Below are 12,270 nucleotides of genomic sequence, written 5' to 3'. Positions count from 1 at the left end.
ACAGGGCAGGACGCATCTGCTCTGGGGATAGGAGGGGGAGGGCTTCCAAGGACCACCTCGCTCTGCCAACCAGCTGCAGAGCCTGATGTACTTGAGGCCAGCATCGTGTCCTGGTCCCTCACAGGGGCAACGCGAAAATACGATTTAAGAAAATGGAGGCATCACGAAATGCTGCGTGCCAGTTCCTTCTAGATGTTGTTACTTTGGACCCAGCGTTTCAAAAGTTAAATTACTCAGGGTAAGCCGCAGTTTTGGCAGAATGGCATTAAATCGCACCATCTTTAGAGGTTCTGTGTCTTTCTTGGTCAGAAGACATATCTGTTGGAATCCTGGGCAGTACTCAAAGCCTTTTTTTTTTTTTTTAAATTTCAGGCTATACATATATGTGTGTGTGATACACACACACACACACACATATATACATTCAATATTTATTTTTGACAGAGTGTGAGTGGGGGAGGGGCAGAAAGAGGGAGACACGGAATCTGAAGCAGGCTCCAGGCTCTGAGCTGTCAAGCACAGAGCCCAACGCAGGGCTTGAACCCACGAACTGTGAGATTGTGACCTGAGCTGAAGTCAGACGCTTAACTGACTGAGCCACCCAGGCGCCCCAGGCTTTATATTTTTAATGTTCACTTTTGGCATGTAGAGCCCATGTAACACGTGTGGCTTAAAGAACACCCGCATGCCTAACCATCACAGGGGTGTGTTCTTAGCTGTGCCCCCCAACTCTGGAGGCTGTTCAAGGTGCTCGTGAGGCAGTGCCTGGCTTGTGGCAGCTGACGCACGGGGCAAGATGCTCACTTCAAACTGAAATGCACCTTTTCCTCTGAGTCACAGTATTCTGCTGGCCTTATTAGCATCAGAATAATAAGTAGCTAACGAATTTACTATAATGGCCTCATTGACTTTGCAAAGATACTTAATTAAACACGTTTTTTTAGCTTAATGCCTTCACTTCTGCCCCTTCAGGCCCTTCCATGAATAGAGCACAGAGCAAAAGCCCATTTTTTTACTTAGAACCATGGGCATGCCTAATTTGTAATGAGTTTGCTTCACCTTCCAGTGACCTCCCTGGAAACAGAATAACAAAAGCTTAATCCTCATGAAGCTTCTGGGGAGTTCAGGGAACAGCAGTGATTCCTTACCTTAAGGTCAGACCACACAGGCAGCTGTCATACACTCCTGATTTTGTCAAAAATCTCAGAACATTCACAGTTAAAAATATTTTATTTAAGTTTACACAAAATACAGTCATGTACAAAAATGTACATAACGTTTTTCATTCAGTTTACATTTTAAAAAAGGACAACTGTAATTTCAAATACTTTCTGCTTATATGTCGTGTAAACATTGTTCTGGGCCCATATTAGTAACTAAAATTGTATCTACTCTTGGAGATTTGCATGACCGTATGTAGAGGTGCTTTCAGACTGAGAAAGAGATCTGCCAAACCCATTTCTCAAGACGCGAGCATGACCACAACAGGCTGGGTTCCAGGCAAAATGAGAGTCTCTAGAGACATAACTGCAGCTTCCCAGCCACATGAACTTGTAGGTGTACAGATTTCATTTTACAAACATTTTTGTGTACATCGGTAATTGACCTCAGCCTATGTACATCTAGTATGAAGGATCGTGGTAGAAGAATGCAGGCACCCACAGGGGCACACTCTGGATTCTGCAAAATGGCCAGTGCCCCAGTGCAGTGCCTGACATATAGATCATTCTTGTTTGGAGTGTGCCAGGTTGGCCACCATGCAAGGTGTGAGTGTGCACAATTTGAATGAACACTCGAAAATATGTTTAGCTAGTCTTACATCAAAATGTACTTGAGTACATTTTGAGGGTCAAGTGGAGAAAACATAAAAGAAGGGAATAAAAGAAAACAAAGCACACTGAGTTCTGCCACACACAATGTGCTTCAGAAGAAACACTGCTTCACATTTGAGTACAGTTTTGTCTCCCCCTGTCGACGTAACCAAGTGGATACTGAAAAGAACATCAAGGAGATGTTGATCATGAGGCAGAAACCACCTCTCTCCACCTAGGGGTGGGGAAAAAAAAATCCAGGAAGCAGTGTGTCAGGAAGATTCTTCTTGAAATCAAAACAGAATTTAGACTACAACCAACTTTTCATAAAGCGGTTAATAGTTTATGGTACTCAAATACAAATATACCATCAAAAGTAGTAAGGTCTTACTGTTAAGAAAAGCGGTATCTTCATTATCAGATTAAGAATCTCTTAAAAAGTTCATCAACCAACTGAAATTTGATTTACCTTATAAATCTGATCATTTCTGGATACTGGGCCCAATTCTGTCTGCTGGGAACTAAGAAGTTCCAGAAAGAACCAACCTAATTGGCACCACGACTGCCCCTTTTATAAACCTAAATATTCGGCTTATTAGGAATTCTAAGCTCAACCACATTAACAAATGCTCAGCCCCCAGGGGCTCCAAGACTGCTGGCCTCAGGACATCTCAGTGCAACATTTATGCTTCAAGCACAGCCCTGCGGCATTTGTCCAGAAATGCTACACCTGGGAGCAGGCACGCCCTGCAAGAACCTCTTCAGCCACCACGCAAGAATTGCATCAGAATGAGACAACGCAAAAATGACACCAATGTCACAAACAGAGACGTGGCTGAGCCCTGCCTAGGCAATAAATAATAACCTTTAGATTTCAAACTGTCAACGAAAGGGAAGAAATCTAATTTTTAGCTCTCAATGCGTTCTTATAGCTAGCAATTCAAAAAAATTAGTTCCCCAGCTTGAAATTTGGTTTAGTCTTCGATGGAAATTTCCCCTGAATTGGGAGATCACTGAGATTGTGTGAGCTTTCTTCTACCAGTTTAAGACAAACATGCTGTCTGAAAAACTCAGCAGGCCCTGATCCTAAACCCTGCACAAACATGTCTGCAAAGTGAGATTTGAACTAAATGATGCAGAGATGAAATGCAGTCATGATACCGTACTGAATATAAACATCTATTTCAATGTTTACTCCAGACTGAACACGATAAAAAGCAAATGCGTGTGTGAAAATTACAAGCCTCTGCTATTTCTCATTCTTACAATAATACCATCAAGTTTATTCACGCTTTACCTTTACTTATCATTGCTATTAAATAACCCTCGACATTTGTTTTGTTGGCATGTGCTAATAAACACACACACATTCCCAAGAGAGCACAGGAAAAACCCCAGTCCAGAGTATTCTGTGTGAAGCCAATTAAGACACTGCCTCTAGGGCCATGAGACCCTGGGCTGCAGAAATGGTTGCTGTGGAAACAAATTTGCCTCAGCCTTTCTGGCAGAGCCAAAACCCACTGCCAGGTCTTCAAATAGGGTCTTGTGTAAACAGGGCTTTTCCGCCTTTAATGTGGGCGCCATTCTAGGAAGTATACAGATGAGAAATTACAAAGGAAAACACAACATACCATGCACAATTTATTTGACTGTAACTTGGTGTTTTCTTTTATTCATCATACAAATTTGAATGGGGAGTCCTGGATAAGTCTTTTACTTAATTTACCTTTGGCAGAAACAACAGATTTCAAACATTTAGTAGCTTCTCATTTATATAGCATTTTTCTTTTAAAATTCTGTGTGTAGCATATTAGTATTTTCAAAACAATACTCTTCAACAGATGTGCTTTAAAGGTTAACTGGTAATGATTTGATTTATATTATAGCTTATTTAAGAGAATAATTACTTAAAAAGGACACACTAGACATGTATTTCCTTAAAAAATACGATTTTTGGTCATGTGAATGATTCATGTTCAGATTTCAAAAATAGAAAACATCCTAAAGTGCTTAATTTTATTTATAATATAACTCCTTGAAATTATAGTGATCTGTAATGTAAACAGTAGAGCAAAGAATACCAAACTATATATTCATGTACATTTAAATTTGTAGGAATATGTACCGTCTTTAAATGTGTGGATTAAAACAGGACACTTCCAAACACAGCTCATGCTTCTCTATATGATTATTAAGAGCAAACTTAAAGGTATTCTTTTTCCCCACTCCCGACTTAAAACGATTTTCAACTGACACCTTCTACCTCACCTCAGCAATGGAAAACACTGCTATAAATCCAATCTGACCAGTTTCTCAAGAGCCCGTTTCGAAACTGACAACCGGTCTGTATAGAGTTTAGCGTTCTCTTTATTTTCTTCTTATTATCAAACAAAACAAAATGGTACCCTTTAAGAAAGCAACTCTCAAAACAGAGGAGGGTAGCCTTGCTCTCCTGTTCATCCTGCGACTTGATCTTTAAAAGGCAGAGCCTGCTGAAGTGCCTTCTCTTGGCAACCAGTGGCTGGTGTGCAGACACTTGACCTCAACCTCACAAAGCACAAAGGTAGGCCTTGGACGGACAGGCAGAAACAGAATTCACTTTCCTCAGTGCAGACGCAGAAGGTTAAAAAGGAACAACAAATCACAAGGTGACATCAGCACAGCGAGAGATGAATGGTTTGGTGCTTTAAATTCCCTGGTCTTCCCCAAATGTCTAATATAGACAGCTTTGTGACACAGTCTTTGAAAAAAATTATAATCATAAGTGACCACACACCCTTATTTTCCTCTTTATACGTACATGATCTTGAAAATAGTGTGATTTAGATTCTGCCTTGGGCTGAGTTCTGAGGGCTACATTTACCCCTCAGGGGATTTTAGTGCAGGTTTACTTAAAAAAAAAAAAAAAAATTAAACTCTGGTAAGTACTCAGAAGGTTTAGAACACAGGCTCGCTCTTTCTCTCTCTCATGATCCTCAACACTTAAGCTAAGAAGTAAGCAAGATCTTTTATGTTTGGTAAGAGTCAAATGAAACCAAGCCCCAAACAGGATGTCATAGCATGCTGGCCTTGCTCAGTGTTTGGTGTTAAAATCTGAGACTGATAAGTGCAATCCATGTTCAGGAAAGAATTTTCCAGGCTCTTCACCCTGTTGCCTGAATTAAAAATCAACATTAATATAGCCACATTCCCTCCATCCTCTGCAGATGATCCAGTCCTAGTCAGGAAACAAAATGCTTCGCCAGCTGAGGGAGTCTTGAAGAAACACACCATCAAATAGATGACTGCACTGCCATTTTGGGCAGGTACGGCTTCCGTCTTCCTGAGAACTGAAGGGGACACGATCCACACGGGTGGGGAAAGGCGCAGCTCTGTGGAAAGGTCATGAGAATGGCCCAGGCAGCAAACAGGGCTCCAGCACGTGTTCCCACTTTCCTGGGAAAGAGAACATGGACCTGCACAGCGAGTTCGTTCTCTAGAGGGAAGTCCTGAGCTTGTTTTCATCACAGTTAGACAGAGAATGGTCTCCTGTTTCTCAGTTATCCAGGGAAGAATAGTGTATATTCTCTGTAGATGAGCGTGTCTCAACGTAGTGATTCAGCACGGCCCACGTTAGTAAAGCTTCCCCTGCAGTATCCACGTGCACCCGTGGGATCTTGACTGTTCCTTGCAAAAGTCTTAAGTCGGAGCGAGTTGCCCTCTCCCATGCAGACAGCTTCTAAGGCAGGCGATGGAAGCTGGAGCTGATCCCAAAGGCCCGAGGCAGTAGGGCTGTGTGCTCTGAGGTCCAGCTCCCACGCTGCCTTCCGGGTTTCGCAGAGCTGCTATTTACCAGGGGAGGCGGGTAGCAAGTCCAGCCTGCACCTTCAGCCCCCTTAGTGCCGGCTGGGGCTGTGCCCCTTACATGGACTTGGAATCAGTGTCTCTCTTGCTGATGAGCACCTCCAAGAGCCTTAATTTTGCCTTTATGTGCTTATATTCATTGTATTCTTCAGCCATAGGAGTGCGGTCTTCCTTCTGGACACTTCTAACGGAAACAAAAGGAAAGGGGGCTGAGGATCGTTTAGATGATATTGCTTATCAGGTGAATTATCATCATGTAGAAACTCTGCAGTTATCAACCTGTAGAATCGGTGTTCCCAAGTGTCACTTGGTATCAAGACTGATGGTGGGCTTAGACAATCAGCGAAAGACAGCTTCCCCCAGAAGGCACAGTGCAACTGAGTTTTTGTAGTTAATCTGGCATCTTGCAGAATGATATGAAGGACTAAAAACCGAGAAATGTTTTCTCTCTGATGTTGGTGTATGAATTTGCATTAAGAGTCTCTGTAGACTGAAATCCTTTATTTATACTTAAATGTCTTTTCACTTTTATAGATTTCATCTAATGAACTATTAAGTTTCTAATTACCAACTGGGATACCCATAATTTACAGGTTTAAAAACACAGAGTTAATATCCTGGTTATAAAATTACTCTTGGAATTCAGCAATTGGATCACATAATACTAATAAAGCTTTACAGTTTACTAGGAATCTTATATGCATACCTTTTATATGTGCAAGTACTAACTGAGAGCTTATTGTAGGCCAGGAACTGTGCTAAGTACCCTGTGTCCATGATCTAATATAACCCTCACCAGAGCTTGATGAAATAGTGCTGCCGTCTACATTCTCAACCACGGAGCAATACAGCCCAGCTGCTTCTAATTTCACTTTGAAATGCACATGTCAAACATTCAAATACCAGGCTTCCTTTTCTTCTTAAAGAGAAAAACAGGGACCCCTGGGTGGCTCAGTCGGCTGAGTGACTGATTCTTGGTTTTGGCTCAGGTCATGATCTCAAGGTTTGTGAGTTTGAGCACCACATAGGGCTCTGTGTGGAGCCTGCTTAGGATTCTCTTTTTCCCTCTCTCTCTGCTCCCCGCCCCCCTCTTGCACTGTCTCAAAAAAAAAAAATTAAAAAAAGAGAAAAATATAAGCAAGTAGATAGCATGGGGCTTATATAATTTTGCTCAATGAACTGAAAGTTCATTGATTCATGCCCTGCCTTGTTCAAGAAAAGGGCTCTAGATGGCTTCTCAGCAGAAGGCAATGAAAGGAATAGCCATCTGAGAGTTGACTTCGCCCTGCTCTTTGAGGGGCTTCACTGTCCTCAGATATGAAATAATGGGACCAGATTTAATGATATCTGAAGTCAGAGTTTTAAACGTGTATGATAATGCACCTGGCTGGCTCAGTTGGAAGAGCATGGGGGTCTCAGTCTCAGGGTCATGAGTTTGAGCCCAACACTGGGTGTAGAAATTACATACATACATACATAAATAAAAACTTGTATGATTATTATAAATTCCCATTAACTATACTTGCTTAAAACCTGTGAAGTTTACATAATTTTATACAGTTCCTCAACAGGATATCTGCATAAAGTGACTATAATTACATGGAAAAAAAGATAAACAGACAAACCAAAAATATGTTCAGAAAGAAGAATGGAAGAAACATTAATTCTGGTTTATCATCAGTTATTATTCTGCATATTATTTCTTTTGTCTGCTTGTCTATGTTTTCTAAATATCATACAATGCATGGAGAAAGAAAAACAAGTATTTATGTATAAAAACTCACAGATCCAAATCAGGGACGCTAAAAATACAAAATTTATATGATAAACTGAAATGACCTGGAATACATTTTAAATACCAAAATTGATGTTTACAGTGCTTTTATTTCCAAACACTTTTGAGAAGGATGAAAGGGGACCTTTTAAAGGGAAACTATATTTATATTGCTTAAATAATTTGGATTAAAATAAAATCATTTTAAAATGTTAAAACTGAACTTCCATGTAAGAGAGGCAAATAAATCCATTCCCTGTCCTTCCCGGTCTCAGGCTGTGACCTGAGTAAGAGCTGTCTGTGGTCACTAGCAAACAGGGGATGCTATTCCTTAGCATAATGCTCTACAAGGTTGATTATACCATGTCTTGAAACTCACCAGAGAAAGGCATACTGTCAGTCTCATGGACTTACAGCTTCTTGTCTATTTTCATTCAAACCTGACAACAATCACCTTTGCTTTTAAAATAAGCCTAAAAATACCAAGGTTTAGAATTGCCCTTTCCTTATTTCTCCTTCTAGTTTACGAAGACAAAACCAAACCCAAACCAAAAACCAGTGCCGTCAACTGGAAACTTAGCTTCAAGCTGCTCTTTTTAGATTAGAATTTGATGTGACAGGTTTTATAGATGTTAGGTGAATTTACATCAGTCTTGGATACTATTCAAGGAGGATTTCTTGCTGAAGGATCATACAAACCTCACCATCTCACCGTAAACTGCCAGGGGCCCTGGGCGCGAGCCAAGGGACTACGTTACAGAGAGGAGGCAGAGGGCTTCCCACCTTTGGAGCACTGCATAAATCTGACAGGAGCAAAAGAGGGGTGTGTGTGTGTGGAGGGGGAGAAGTGAGGGGAAAGGAAGCATGCACTACCTTCCATTTTGTCTGAAAAAATTGTCTTCAAAATCACGAAGTTTCTTTCGAATCCTTTTCTTTTGTTCTCTCATTTCCTGAAGATGTTCCAAGAGTTCCGGTCTGAGAGAGACAGAAAAATTTCAAGAAAATTGGGTTAAATTGGAATTGTTATAGATATAATGAATGTGCAATTTGACAGGGGTTGTGGAGAAGTGGGGGGAAGCATGGAAATGCAAAAGCTGTTAAGGGAGCTGAGGGTCAGCAGAAATGGCGGTTTCCCATCCCCTGAACCAGATAGAGCTCCCCGGACTCCCGCAAAACTCCCGCTACTTATGAAGTCTTAGTGCCCATGGCACTTTATCACATTTTGTTTTGAAAGAAAGATCTGTGCTTGGTACATGTTAAATGATGAGTTGAAAAACAGAACCACAGAGTGCCATTCTAGAGCCCCGACTGTTGAAGCAAGATCTTGCGTGCTGCCTCAAATAACATGCAATGGAGAATATAAAAATGCTGAGCTGGAAGTAAAAGAAAAAAATTCACCATTCTATTTACACAGATGTACCCCAGGACAACTTATTTAAATACAAAGGCTAAAATATTTAAAAATGGTATTTTCATCAACACATTTCAACACCACCATCAAAATGACATACATACATTGAAGCAGCATGGAGGTTTGAAAGCCCGGTGTCTTGGTTGCATTTTGATGGTATTTTATCATCCATTGGGGAAATAAACCCATCAGCATCATCTTCAAATTGGTCCAGGAAGCAACGTGCACTGAAATCGGTTTTCAGAGTGACTGTGAAGTCCGGCTTTGTGTTGCTGTCATCTTCTGAGCCCTCATCTTCTTCCTGGAGATGTAAAACAACCCCAATAAAAATCTGGTTACTTTTCCTGGCACTCTTTCATTGTAAGTATCATGTAACGACCATTTAATTATCCAGACAGCATATAGTTTCTTCTGTATCTACATTTAGCAACACATATGCACATTATCAATATATAACTGAGCATCTATATGAACACAATAAATAACACAAACACTAAACACAGCCACTCAGTAGGGGGAAAAACTATAAAACTATAAAAACTAGTGTACAGCACAATTAACATTTGTCAAGACTGAGGATGAAGGAACCACCATTGTAATTTATACCGTAAATCAACTGCAGTTAAAAAAATCTAAAAATCCCCAGCTCTGTGATAACACATAACAAAATCCACCACCAGCAGTCAGTGCATTAAGGATTCCTTTAGTTTTGGACCTCAGAAAATGTGTTTTTTATTAAGCTATGAACATCTTGAGAAATTAAACAATACAGCCTTTCTGTTTAAGAGTTGAGATTAAAACATATTTTGTGGTTGCTTGATGCACACAATTTTAAGAAAGTTTTGAAAAGATCAAACCATTTATGTTCTCATCATTGGGGTCATAAAACTCAAGTATTTTTTTCAAGGAGCTTCCAAGGGACGCGGCTGTATTTTTTAGCATCCAAGATTCTCAGAAAAGCATGATATTCTCTGTCTGTCTTGGCAATGCAATTAGAAAAACAATGAAGTCAAATCACAGCTTCTTAGTGCCAATTTAAAGCTATGTAAATCTAAGGATGAAATGATATCAGTCTAAGTGAAAGATTTTAAAAGAAGTAATTTACTGCCAAAATGTACAGTCAGACCAGAAGAGGATATCCCAAGATCTGAAAAATTTAAAAAGTGGTTAAGAGCACAGATATGTGAACAACAGCAAGCACAACATCGGCGGTTCGAGTTGAACCAGGTGACTTCCGTGCAATCCAGCAAATTAATCGCAGGAGGTGGGAGTAGTTACCATTGGTGGTCAAAGTATGCAAACTGCCAGGGGTGGATTTTCTTACCATAAAGTTTGGTATGTTTCTAATACTGCCTCTGAGGAGAAATAATGTGAATAAACAAATAAACAGGAAACACAAAAACAAAAAAAGGACTATTGCACAACTATGATGAAAGTACTGCTCTGAAGGCACGAAGATAAAACTGGTCAAAACTAGGTAGCTCTCTCAGATTCCCTTCTGCTGTGACGTCAAATCTTCAATCTCTTTGCTTAGAAGTAAATGCCTCATTATTAATTTTTAAAAATTGAAATTATTAAAGAAGATTTTAAATTTATAGTGTCAAAGTGACTTTAAAACTAATATAATTTTAAAGTTTCTCTTTTTTTGTGAAAGGAAGTTAACAATTCCCACCTATGTAGTTTTTAGAATTAATGGAGATAACGTATAGACCTCGCAAGCTACATGGGGCACAGAGGCAGTGCAGATCAACCTCCTGCCCCCATCCCCTGCTCTCCTGGATGAGGAAGGACCAGGTGGAACTACTGGACAGAAAACTCCACTGAGGCGAGGATTTGGGCCTGTCTGTTCACTGCTGTTCCTAGAGCCTAGCCAATGCCTGCATATCATAGGTGCTAATTAATGTCTGTCAAACAGTCTAGTAATTCAGTTTTAAAAGAAAAATACAAATTACTGGAGGAGAGTATAGCCTTGTAGCCCAAGGAAGGTAAGAAATAAAAGTCAGGTGTTTTGGCCTAATCAATTACATCCCAAGGCCCTAAGAGAACTTAAAAAGATGAGAACGTGTCTTGCACACAGTGGGAACTCAAAGCATTTAAAGAGGAAGCTGAATAGATCTCTTCTCAGTAAAGCTTTGAAAATCATAGGGGAAAAAAAAAAAAAAGAAATGATAAACCTAGATCTTCAAATTATAAGACCATAGGGTCCTTGTGCACATTGGGTAGATTCTAGAAGTTATCAATACTAGATAACATCTGAACGACTGAAAAAGAATCCATGATCAACAGTGACCCCTTTAGGAAAACCATTTTTCCTTTATTGACAGGATTGGCATAATATTTGGATTTCAATAATTAATGAGGTGAGCTGATCTACGAAAGGAGAGCTGATCGTGAAAATTGATGCAGGGTAATGATGCAGGGTGGCATGAATCTGGAGGGAAGTCTGTAACAGGTCCTTTGCCGGACCCAGCCTTACTCAGTATTTATCAATCACTTGGATAAAGACGCAAAAGGCATATTCACAGAATGCATAGAGAATACAAAGTAGGGAGGGATATCTGATATGTTGGAATAAAATGTCTAGATCTAATCAGTTTCACCAGGCTGGTATATAGAAGTGTGATAAGTAACTAATTGAAAAAATTCAAGGTGGTACAATTTAGGTTAGAAAATAAAAGATGGACATATAAATGACAAGCAATCCAAGGAAAAGCAAGCTGGGGACTGCATAAATCAGCAGTGAGATAGGGCCGTGGGCAGTGGTTCTCAACTGGGGGTCATTTTGACCCTAGTGGACCTTTGGCAAGGTCTGGAGACATTTTGGGAAGGGGGTGGAAGTAGTGCACGACTGGCATCTGGTGGATGGAGTCCAGCCCCCAACGACAACAAGTTATCTGGCCCCAAAAGTCTGCAGTGTGGAAGCTGAATGCACATGCCCCAGAAAGAGTACAGCGAATTCACAATACATTGACAGTCATGTAGGCATAGAGTTGTAGGACGAACGGCCCTGGATATCCAGATAAAGATCAGGATCAGTCCTTGCTCCACTGTCTTGCTGGCTAAATCATATCTAAAACAATGTTCAGTTCTGGGTATCAGTGAGTCCGAGGGCTCTAGGTAAACTGGTATGTGTGTATACAGCAGAACCGGTGGGTGGCTGGGAGGTGACCTGTATCACATGAGGAACAGGAAGAAGAACTTGGAGAAAAAACTTCCACAGGCTGTGGGTGAGAGCAGACAGGGGAGGTGACAGTAAAGACATGAAAGGCTCTCAAGGAAGAAGCAGTTATGCTCATTCCATATTGTTCCAGAAGGCAACACTAAGCCTATTAAGTAGAAAGTCATACATTAATAATAACTAAGAATATTATAATTTTAAGTCATTTTTATAGTTATCAAAGTTATTATATTCTGAAATTGCACATTATATA

The 12,270-nt window shown here is 40.3% G+C and overlaps 1 protein-coding gene across 6 annotated transcripts in view; it reads right to left on the bottom strand.

Annotated features, from left to right (window-relative positions):
- Window positions 1-1,240: 1,240 nt before the first annotated feature.
- FAM13A (family with sequence similarity 13 member A) overlaps window positions 1,241-12,270 on the bottom strand; it is a 355,423-nt gene continuing 344,393 nt past the window's right edge. For 4 of the 6 annotated variants that reach the window (XM_042984194.1, XM_042984193.1, XM_042984195.1 and 1 more), the window contains 3 exons: window positions 8,944-9,140; window positions 8,302-8,403; window positions 1,241-5,838 (listed from right to left, as the gene is read on the bottom strand). In XM_042984194.1, the coding sequence (XP_042840128.1) occupies window positions 5,712-5,838; window positions 8,302-8,403; window positions 8,944-9,140 (426 nt within the window). In that variant the 3' untranslated portion in view covers window positions 1,241-5,711. The remainder of the gene's footprint in view (window positions 5,839-8,301; window positions 8,404-8,943; window positions 9,141-12,270) is intronic. The other 2 variants (XM_042984198.1, XM_042984197.1) reach the window with 1 other exon arrangement.

This window comes from Panthera tigris, chromosome B1 (genome assembly GCF_018350195.1).
Source record: "Panthera tigris isolate Pti1 chromosome B1, P.tigris_Pti1_mat1.1, whole genome shotgun sequence".
Taxonomy (NCBI): domain Eukaryota; kingdom Metazoa; phylum Chordata; class Mammalia; order Carnivora; family Felidae; genus Panthera; species Panthera tigris.
This window is presented reverse-complemented; position numbering and strand designations above follow the sequence as displayed.